Source organism: Vollenhovia emeryi, unplaced genomic scaffold (assembly GCF_000949405.1).
Source record: "Vollenhovia emeryi isolate VEMERY1.0 unplaced genomic scaffold, V.emery_V1.0 DF939784.1, whole genome shotgun sequence".
Classification (NCBI taxonomy): domain Eukaryota; kingdom Metazoa; phylum Arthropoda; class Insecta; order Hymenoptera; family Formicidae; genus Vollenhovia; species Vollenhovia emeryi.
In genome coordinates this window covers 1-11475 of record NW_011966582.1, presented here as the reverse complement: position 1 = coordinate 11475, position 11475 = coordinate 1, and the positions used below count along the sequence as shown (strand labels likewise).

The 11475-nt window shown below is 46.3% G+C and overlaps 2 protein-coding genes across 2 annotated transcripts; one reads left to right on the top strand and one right to left on the bottom strand.

Annotated features, from left to right (window-relative positions):
- Positions 1-330: 330 nt before the first annotated feature.
- Positions 331-4542, bottom strand: LOC105556780 (uncharacterized protein K02A2.6-like). The gene has a single exon (XM_012003893.1). It carries the CDS (start codon positions 4540-4542, stop codon positions 331-333), a length of 4212 nt encoding a protein of 1403 aa, XP_011859283.1.
- A 2023-nt stretch (positions 4543-6565) lies between these two features.
- On the top strand, positions 6566-7246 carry LOC105556779 (proline-rich receptor-like protein kinase PERK2; the record flags this gene model as incomplete). Its single annotated transcript, XM_012003891.1, has 1 exon — positions 6566-7246. A coding segment is annotated over one exon (678 nt), but the record flags the coding sequence as incomplete, so codon positions are not given.
- Positions 7247-11475: the final 4229 nt, after the last annotated feature.

The window sequence follows — 11475 nt, the reverse complement described above, 5'->3', positions numbered from 1 at the left end:
GGTTGTGCACGACCGGGAGCTGACGTCTTAAGACGATCCGGAACTCGGATTATAAGTGCTGTGTATCCGCTCCGGGATATACTGGCACGTGGGTAACGGCGATAAATGATAATGAGACGTAGCAATAACTATAGTGTGGTTTATTATAACACGTGTGTGCTCATACTGCTGGGCCCACCGAGAGTGCCGTACCCGCGCAATCTTCGGAGCGGCTCCGATCGCGAAAACCCCCGCCGGGGCATACGTGACGTCAGAGGCCACGCTATTGTCACGCGCGTTTATCACGCGCATACATCACAATTCCTCCCCGGTTTTAAATAAGCGCTGCGCTTACATTCCACGCTTCGCGATTCTTTCTGAGCGGCGCGCCGGTTTTACAATTTGATCAGTGTGCCGTTTCATCGTTATCCCTGTATCGGTCTTGACCTCGAATGTCGATGGTGACAGCGCTTTGACGATTTCGGCTTCAATCCGTTTGCCGCCGGTTGTCCCATGATTGTCGATCATGACCGCGTCGCCGGGCTTGAGTACTACGTTCCGCGAATGCGGGCGAGCGGCTATCTGAGCCTGTTGTTTATCGTGCACCCTATCTCTCAAATTCGGTCTTAGTCGATCGAAACGCGTTCGGAGTTCTCGCTTGTAAAACAACCACGCTGGCGTTTTACCTGTTGTGCAGTGAGGTGTACTGCGATAATCGAACAAGAAACCGTTCACTGCACACCTCACCTCTTTCCCCCCTTGAACAATTTTCGATACTTTGTCCTTAAATGTGCCTACAAAGTTCTCCGCCGCACCATTGCTTGCTGGATGGTACGGCGGTGAAAAACCCTGCTTGACACCGTGCTTATTCAAAAAATCTTTAAAATCTGCTGATGCGAATTGTCTACCATTATCTGTGACTACATGATTTGGCAATCCGTGTCTCGCAAATAGAGTTTCGCATACATCAATTAATGCGCTCGCTTTTGTGTTTTTTCCAAATTTAATGACCTCCGGCCATTTTGAATGCGCGTCTACCACTACTAAGTACATATCGCCGTAAAACGGGCCTAAAAAATCTAAATGGATGCGGTCCCACGTTTTTTCTGGCCAAGGCCATGGCGTCAACGGCGCGTGTGGTGGCGTTTTTTGATTCTCTACACAGATTTTACAGCTTTTTGCTACGTTTTCGAGATCCGCATCAATATTCGGCCACCACACGTACGATCTCGCCCATGCCTTCATTTTTACGATCCCTAGATGTGATGCGTGAAATTCATTAACCAACGACGGCTGTAGTACTTCGGGTATGATTATTCTGTCGCCCCAGAACAAACAGCCTTCTTCTATTGAAATTTCATTTCTCTTAGTAACAAAACTGCGTTCACTTGCTGGTGAATTTTTACAACCGATTGGCCATCCTAACTTACAGTATTTCATTATCTTATTTAACAACTTGTCTTTTTTCGTTTCATCTACCACCGCTTGCCAGTCTAAACTAGTTATGCCTTCGTTGACATAATACATCGGCGTGAAATCTGAACCGAAAACATCTGTGTTATCTTTAATTGGTAAGCGCGACAATGCGTCGCAATTTCCGTTTTGCTCCGATTTTACAGTCTCAATTTTGTATCTGAACCCCGACAAAAAATATGCCCAGCGCTGCAGCCTAGATGCTGCTGTTAGCGGTATGCCTCGTTTCGGCCCGAAAATTATTTCTAATGGCTTATGGTCGGTGCGTAGTATTATATCTTGGCCGTATACAAAATCGTAAAATTTCATAAAGCCGAAAACAATTGCGCTTGCCTCCTTGTCTATTATTGCCCGATTTCTTTCTTTCTTTGGAATTAGTTTTGACGCGAACGCGATTGGTTTTTCTAAGCCATTTTTGTATTTATGTGATAATATCGCTGATAGCCCGTAGTCCGACGCGTCACACGCTAATACTAACTGTTCCTTTGGATCATAGTGCGCGAGTACTCTTGGTGAGATCATTTCGTTTTTTACCCAGCAGAAAGCTTCCTCACATTCCTTATTCCATTCAAATTTTTCTTTATTAGCACAGTCAAAAAGTGGCTTTAGTTTGTCAGCCCTATGTTCTAAAAATCTTGCGTAAAAATTAATAAGGCCCAGGAATGAAGCAAGCATTTTGCTGTTTTCTGGTCGCGGCGCTGCGTACATCGCTTTTACTTTGGATTTGGCCTTGTGTAGGCCGTCTCTATCTATCACGAACCCTAATACTTCTATGCGGTTTTTGAAAAAATCACATTTATTTTTATTTAAACGCAAACCCCGCTCTTCCAATTTTTTACATACCATGCGCAAATTTTCCATATGTTCTTCGTTTGTAGCTCCTGTTACAAAAATGTTATCAATATAAGCAATCGTATTCGGGATTCCTTGCAAACACTCATCCATAATCTGCTGAAATTCGCCCGGTGCTGGTGCTGTACCTTCTGTCATTTTCGTATACCTAAACAGTCCTACGTGAGTCGTGATCGTCAGTAAGTTCCGTGATTCGTTATCTACCGGGACTTGCATGTACGCGTGTGGGCAGTCAAGTTGGGTATATGTCAACCCCTTCTGTAATACATTAAAAATGTCTTCAATTTTTGGAAATGGTCGCTTAGGGCATTCGATATGCGGGTTGATCGTGACTTTGAAATCCCCGCAAATTCTAACCTTTCCTTCCGCTTTCAGGACAGGAACTATGGGTGTAGCCCATTCGCTTGACTCTACTCGTTCTAAATGACCTAATGATACTAATCTTTCGATTTCACGCTCAATTTTCTCTTTCAATGCGAACGGCGCGTGCCTGGGTCGTAGTGCGATCGGTTTTGTGTCTTTTTTCAAATGTAATTTGATTTCCCTTCTATTATATAAACCGGGTGTGGTCCCAAAAAGTTCTTTGAACTCTGCTAATATTTTTTCTTTAGCGTTCTCTACGTCAAGTTTTAATAATGTGTTTTTATTATTTTTTACAGCAGTATCTGAAAATTTTAATGGCCATAGCCCGAATTCCGCTAACCACTGTCTTCCGATTAACGGTGGTCCGTTTCCCCGCAAAACTAAACAATTTAACCTTGCTTTCTTATGTTTTATTTTGACTTTCAAATTCTTTAGTTGGCCAAGTGGCTTCATAGCACTTTGTTCATAGTTAACTAAATTTGTATCTGTTTTGTCCATTTTGCACTCTTTAAAGTATTTATTTATACATCTTTCAGATACTACTGTAAAATACGTACCTGTATCAATTTCCATCGACACTACTTTACCATTAATTTCTACGTCTAGGAATTCTGGATCAGCCTTAATTAAATTGTAACAGCAGTTTGCGGTATCTACTTTCGCTTTAATCGAAAAAAATTCCGCGGTATTATTCGTTGTCTCGTCGTTGTCGTCATCTGAATTCGGCTCCGCTTCTTCTTTTAGGAACTTGTTAGACGTCTTTTCTTTGCTGGATCGGCACGCCCTCTGTAAGTGTCCTCTCTTTCCGCAGCCATCGCAGGTCGCCCCTCTGTATCTGCATTTAACTGCCCAATGTCCCGCTTTACCGCAGCAGTAGCACTTCCTCTCGTTCGGGTCCTTTTCGTTCTGAGTTTGGCGGTTTTTTTTATCATTTCGAGCATTCCATTTTCCTCTGGCCTTGTACTTGGAATTGCGTTCCATGGCAAATACCTCTTCTTTGTTGCCACTTTTTGTCAATGATTTTTCGGCGCCTGCGGCGTTTTTTACAGCGCTCTCCTGTGCGAGAGCCTCCTTCAAAGCATTGTCGAATTTCAAGTTTGTTATTTTGAACAATTCAATTCTCGTGTTTTCGTCGTGAACTCCGCAGACAAACTGGTCACGGAGGGCGTCGTCGAGATTTTCGAAATCACAGTGCCGTGACAATTTCCTCAGCCTCGCTGCAAACTCGGCTATCGGCTCATTTTCGCCTTGCTTTGCATTATTAAACTTACATCGCTCCATCACAATTGATGGTTTTGGACTGATGTGATCAGCCATAAGCTTAACCAGGTCCGCGTAGTCTTTCGTTGCCGGCTTAGCTGGAACGCATAAATTCCTGAACAACATGTAGGCGTCTTCGTCCACGCTTGTCAGTAACATTGCAGTTTTCATATCCTCCTCGATCTTCTTCAATTTAAAATGCAATTCGAGTCTCTCCGTGAATGCCTCCCAATCGTCAGTGTTTAACTTGAATTCGATTTTCGAGTTTCCTGCCATGTCGTCGTCGTCTGAGCTGGCGACTGCGTTGCTTGAACTGTCCGACGCGTTATCTCTCGAGGAACCACTTCCTGAATTACCTGCTGTGTCAAAACTATCTGAACTGTCGGTTTCTGTATTACCGATTTCTTCCGATTTTACTTTTTCACTTTCTTTCCGCACTAAACTAACTAGTTTTCCTCTCAAACTGTCGCGTTTATCGGCGTCACTACACTCAACACCGCGTTTCCTTAACTCTGCGATTAATTCCGGTTTCAGCAACTGCTGCGCCTTTCCGGTCGATAGAATCGGCTCCGAATTTTTTCTATCGGTCCCGTTTTCCTTTTTTGTACCACTCATCTATCGATGTCGCTATGAGCTACTGCTCGTTGTTCTGTGTGGTCTTGTGGTCGACCGCGCGCCTCGTGTCTGCGCCCCACTTTCTGTTCGGCTTTCCCGCCGAAATTTCCTTTTGCGAATACGCACCTGAGCGCTTAATGACTCTCCTGTGCTCAGGTGTCACCCCCACACTTCCTGGTGCTTCGTCTAGTACCCTTCAGTGATGCACAATTACCCGATGCGTTGGTTTTCCTCTGATTCCCAACCGGCTCGGCGTCCACGTGGCCGGTCGTTTCCGCTCTCGTCTTCCACCGCTCGTTTACCTCGTGACTTGTATCCTCGTCGCCAGTGCTGTGTATCCGCTCCGGGATATACTGGCACGTGGGTAACGGCGATAAATGATAATGAGACGTAGCAATAACTATAGTGTGGTTTATTATAACACGTGTGTGCTCATACTGCTGGGCCCACCGAGAGTGCCGTACCCGCGCAATCTTCGGAGCGGCTCCGATCGCGAAAACCCCCGCCGGGGCATACGTGACGTCAGAGGCCACGCTATTGTCACGCGCGTTTATCACGCGCATACATCACAATAAGCCTATCATTAGAGAATGAGATCTGTGACATTTTAATAGCGGTAAGAGTCTGGGCGCGTTGTCCTGATCCTAATGCTAGGAGAAGCACAAGTTTTTTGGTAATAGTACTTAATGGTAGAGTGTCATATGGGAAAAGTGTTGCTAATTTTGCGATTACGGGTGCCGGATCCCAAATAAAGTCATAACGGGGCCTCTGCGGCTTAATGACACTAGCACCCTTACAGAAACGCTTAACGAGGGGGTGATTACCGACGGCTTTATCGGACATGAGAGAGATTGCTGAGCGCATAGTGTTAAGAGATGAGTACGAGTTCATGTGCTGGAGTTCCTGCGTTAGGAACTCGAGTACCCGGTCAATCCCCGCGGAAAAAGGATGGATTTCTCGGTCCTGGCAGAATCTCCACCAGCCTCGAAGGGGGTCAGAGTATTGCCTGATTGTGGCTGAAGAGAGTGAAGCTAGAAGAGTCTCTAGTGCTGCAGATGGTACCGCCTGGTGCTGGAAGGCCTCCCTGATAATTTCCCTGCCGCCAGGGAAAGGTTTCTCCACTCTGGGTGTTGGTTCCTGAAGGGGGAAGATAATAGTGAGAGGGCGGTAAGATAACAGACTCGGAGACCAAAAGACGAAGGAACATGGGAAACCATGATTGTGAAGGCCACCACGGCACAACTAGAGTTCCTGTTGCCTTTTCGTCTATTATTTTACGCAGAATCCTGGGGATCAGGATAAACGGAGGGAAGGCATAAATATAAAACCGGTGCCAGGACAGTGTAAACGCGTCAATTGCCCATGACCCTGGATCGGGGAACCAAGAGACATAAATTTCACTTTTAGCGTTTGTGGCGGCCTACGGCAGCCACAGGCGCCGGGCCCCCAGCAACCACGCGGTCGCGCGCACCTGACGCTTAGCACAGGGCGCCCGGCCCCCAACATAAGCGCCTGGCGCTAGCCCCACGCTGGGCGGCCGCGCTAGTTCGCGGCGCCGCCGCTGCGTGGCGGATTCTCTCGGGAGTGAAATTTAGTGACTACCAGTATATAAGGGAGGAAAATGCGAGCATTTTCACTTCACTTCGGCGCTCAGTCGCCACGATATAAGCGCGTAGCCGCTGTTCCTTGCGCCCTAGACGCATACAAAGCGCTGAGTCGCTCTCCTTCGGGAATATAAGCACTGAGTCGCTCTACGTCGGTTCTATAAGCGCTGAGTCGCTCTCCTTCGGGAATATAAGCGCTGAGTCGCTCTACTTCAATTCTACAAGCCCTGAGTCGCTCCACTTCAATTTTATAAGCGCTGAGTCGCTCTACTCGTGCGCTCAAGCCGCACCACAAGCGCTAGATCGCTTCACTTCCAGGCGCCATGGTTTCGCCAACAAAGCGTAAATCGCTGCATCGTGAGTGGAGATCTGCGTAAAACGCATAGACTCAAAGCGACCTATTTCAGTTGGAATACTAAATCGGTATTTTCTTTCTAGACACTGTTTCCAGGAATAAGAGATCGCGACCCTGGAAATCCGAACGGCCACTTACGCCAAGGCAGGACGACTGGCTACCCGAACAACGAAAGACGCGGCCTATTCCCCTGGACCAGTACCTAAAACGGCGACGAACACACGACGAGTCTAAGAAGGTTCCGGCTCCCCGATCTCTCTCGCCGGTTCCTCGGACTCCCTCTCCGATTCCTCGGACTCCCTCGCCGATTCCTCGGACTCCCTCGCCGATTCCTCGGACTCCCTCGTCGATTCCCCGGACTCCAATTCCGGTCCCACGGACCCCATCTCCGGTTCGACGGACTCCTTCACCGGCTCCCGTCGAAAAACCAAGCACGCCACGGACGCCTTGGCCCGTTCCCGTCTGTGGAACCCCAAAAAACAGGAGGCCTCTCACGCCTCGAGTCGTCCTGTCACCATCAGACTACGTGGAGAATATTCCGCCAAAGTCTGTCCGTAGTCTGATGACGCAGACCGTGCCAACACTGTGTGACTTCGGCACCCAGACCGATCCGATCCTCATACCGAAACCCGCTACACCGACACCGCTAATCCTTAAGCGCGACGCGTTCACACAAACCAAGAAACGCGGCGGTCAGGCTCGAAATAGCCCGTATTACCTCTATACTCCTCGACGAATGTAACCTATATACCAGATTATATTCCTTTAATATATTCCTCAAATATATCCTGAGCTATTATAACCAAAGAAAAAGAGTTGAAAAATTAATTTCCTCCCTTGCGATCCACTTCCTTGGGCGTTCCTAAAATAGAGTTAAGCGGAGTAAGCCCCATAGCGTTAATTACAGACGCGAACAAATCAATGTCAAAAGGACCAAATCTCTTATCAATTATAGTAAAAGCCTGTTCTGACAATGACCACTCGGTGTCAGTGTCAGATACCCTTGACTCGGAATCTGCAATGACATTGTCAATTGAGGCAATATATGAAGCGAAGAGATAAATATTGCGGTCTTCACACCATCTCCACATGTCTCTAGCGATATCCGACAAAATGGGACATTGCACTGAACCAAACCTGTTTACATATGATAGCGCGGTAGTGTTATCTATGCGCAAAAGAATATTACAATCATGGAAATTTGATGCAAAACATTTTAAAGCATAAAATGCGGCCTTTAATTCCAAAGCTTGATGTGAAGAGATTTGTCCTCGGTTGTCCACCAACCGTGTGTGCGTTGATTCCCGCAAGAAGCTCCCCAGCCCGTTAGGGATGCATCTGAGAAGATCTCACGGGAATAAGGACCTGAGTTGATGTTATTACACTGATTAACATTAGAGAATATTCGGATACACCATTTAAAGTCCTCCTGCAGATAGGCCGGAATTAGCATTTGTTTGCTATAATTCTCAGAATGAGTATCAAGGGCTAGAAATTTCTCCCTTTCAAATCTTTTTGTATACAGTAGACCATATTTAACTGCAGGGCAAACTGAAATGAGGGATCCGATCATGCTTGCAAACTCCCTTTATAGAGCATTGAGACCTTCGTGACATGTCTCCTGTCAAAAAACGCTAGAAGTTTGCTTCTTCTGTCGGGAGGAATGGCAACCGATTGGTGTTTTGAATCGAAAATAAAGCCTAGATATCTGCACCTACAGGAAGGATTGAGCTGGGACTTATCATAATTAATTAGGAAGCCCAGGTATCTAAGTAGATTTAAAGAGGCGTTAACGTTCCTTTGGCATTCCTCCACTGTATCCCCTAGGAGAAGGAAATCGTCTAAATATGTGACCGATTGGAAACCCTTTTCGCGTAACACCCTGAATACGGGGCGTATAATCTTAGTAAAAATATAAGGGGCCGTAGACAGGCCGAAGGGTAAAGCCGTAAACTCGTACAGCACATTGTTCCACTGAAAACGAAGGAATTTTCTGTGAGAAGAGTGAACTGGTACGAGCAAATATGCGTCCTCAAGGTCTATTGACGCCATTTTACAGTCTGGGGTCATAAGACGGATCACTGTGCGCCAATCCTCCATTTTGAAATGCGGAGGAGAGATGTACAAGTTGAGGTCTCTCAAGTTTAAAATAAACCGCATTCCTCCTGATGGTTTTCTTACAAGAAAAAAGGAGGACAAGAACTGATCGTCTAAAGGGTTGGCGATAACTAAGGCTCCCTTCCTAAGCAAGCGCTCGACCTCCATTGTACAGTGCTCTAACTCAGTTGGAGACAAAGATGGTTCTCGTAAGGAAATACGAGGTGGAGGTAGTGTAAGGAAGGGGATTCTGTAGCCCTCTATCGCCTCTATTACTATAGGATCTGACGTTACCTCTCTCCATTTATCCGCGAAGTGGATAGGCTAGTCTGCCTGCTGATTCCGATGAATCTAGTGTCGGGCCCGGGCTCTGGATCGGGATGTCGATCTCCTGTTGCGGCTCGGCTGGAAAGCGCCCCTCCTCGAGTGGTGAGCCGATGAGGTCTTGCGAAGAGGGGGCTTCGAGTTTCCCTGCGTTCTTTGTACATCACGCGAGGGAAAACTTTGCTTTGTTTGATGAGTTGATGCTTGACGAGTCTGTTGACCTCGTGGTTGATGAGCTATTTTAGCCATCCTGCGAGCGACCTTTTCCACTGATTGGGCCGCACTGATCTCCTTTACGAAGTTGTTACCAAATAAGGTGTCGTCAATAAGGGCGGAGTCAGATACGGTTTTTCCCAAGAAATTTAGCGACGGCACGATGAAGGCCCTTCTCGTCTGAGACAGTCGGAAATGGTGATCCGCCAGTAAACGGATACCGTCTGCATTCTTGCTGATGGCAGTTTTACTTTCTGTCGATGTTCGGAGATGCTCGAGTTTCGAGATTTCCGAGAGACCCGAACCAAGCGCATTGAGCGCGGCTCCTACCTGCAGCTGAGAAGCCGTCTGGTGCTTGTCTCTAGCGACGACTGTAGCACCCAGGTTGGAAAGAATTTCCTTATTTACCTTTGGCGGACTGAGAAAAGCTAGGTCCCCCCGCGGTTCGTGCTTAGTAAGGAGGTTATTTCTTAAATCTTCTTTAAGACCCGAGCGTACCTCGGATTTTGTCGTGTTAAGGATGATTGACGACCATGATGCCGTAGCGGGTTGCTGAGTCTGTTCGCCGAACAGCTCTAGGATGAGTATGTCTGACTCGGACCCCGCCTCGCTAGGCCTATTTACCTCATTCGTCGCTGTAACCACCGGATCCTCGAAGGTAACAGTATTATTTCCTACCTGAGTACCTGATAGGGGGGCATTTTCTGGGTCGGCGCCCTGGCCATTAGGCGCTGTCTGCTCGCACGCAGGGACGGATACCTCGCCGGGTCCGTCCTGAGAAAACGCAATGTCCTCAGATGGGACAAGACTCGCCGGTCTTTGAATATCCTCCGACACCTCGCCGGGTGTAGGGGACTTGCGATGCTTCATGTATTTAAAGAACTCGCTCAAACTCTGTATGAGTCTGTCCCGAGACCTCGAGCGATGCACGTCGAGGGGCTCGTCGAAGGTGAGCGAGACAGGTTAGATCTCGAACGCGACCGTCTATTGCGAGATTTTCCACGATGCTTATGTCTGCGTCGTCCTGATGAGCTCGGTGATCGGGATCGCTTATGCTTCGGCATGTTAAAACTAACGATGAATAAGAAGAAAAGGAATTTAAGTAACACACTATAATGAGCTCTGCTGACTTTCTGGGAACAGAAAACACAATGAGGCTGCACGCGCGCGCAGCGCCGGGGACCGTGCGTGGCGCTACAGAGCGGAAGCGCCCCCTTTTTTCCTATAATAACTGTGAACTCTGTTGATAATATGGGCATGAAAGCATGACTACATAGTTTATACATCCGGACGAGACACCACGGCATAATTATCGATTCTACACGTACATTTATTAAGAATGTAATATTTTTATATCTAAAGCCAACTGTTTTATCTTTTCTTAACAACGTGGACGATAAGCGTAAAATAGAGAAAGTCTTAAACTTATTCCAAAACCCATTTGTATCATTCGATTCTGAGTACAAACGAGTTAAATACTTTAAAGATCTGGGTACCTTAATAGAACCACAATAGTATATAATTGGTTAACAAAGTATATAGGGAAAATGGTTGATTCAAATTATGTAATTGTATTATACCTACAAATGTGACGGGTAAATATGTATCTGTAAAATTAGTTCTACAAAAATTATTTGGTATACCTAATTTCTTACAACAAATTTTAAATTACATGCAAAGCTTATTAATGGAATCGAATGGTATTTCGAATACAGTTCAGGCTGAATCATACAAAATATTACAAGAAAAGTATCCAGGTAGAATAATTATTCCTCTCATATTTTATTATGATGAGTTTGAGGTGAATGATCCACTTGGCTCTCACACAGGCACTCATAAAATTGGTGCAGTGTATTATTCTTTGCCATGTATACCTCCAAATGTCCAGTCTCATCTGATCAATATACAAGTTGCGCTATTATTTAACAGTAACGATCGAAAAGAGTTTGGAAATAGAAATACCTTTTTACCGCTTATAAAGAAATTACAATTTCTACATATGGTACTTATCACGAGACACGGTAGTGACTCGCGCCAAGTGTAAGCGTAGCTAGTACACGCGTGCGAGACCGACCGTGTAAGTTTACGCGAGTACACAAGTTGACGGGCCCTCAGATTTTCGGATCTCAACAACGGCTGATCCGACGAAATTGAGACTGCGCTTAATCGATAGCTTGGGTACGATTTGCATAATAAAAGAGTTTTTACTTTTCTCCTACGTGCCCCAGGAGTGGAGGTATTGCAATGCAAAGTCAGTTTTGTGAAATTTTGGATTAAGAAACATCTTTGTCGTCCTCGTCCTCGTCCTCGTCCTCGTCCCGGTCGTCGTCGTCGTCGTCG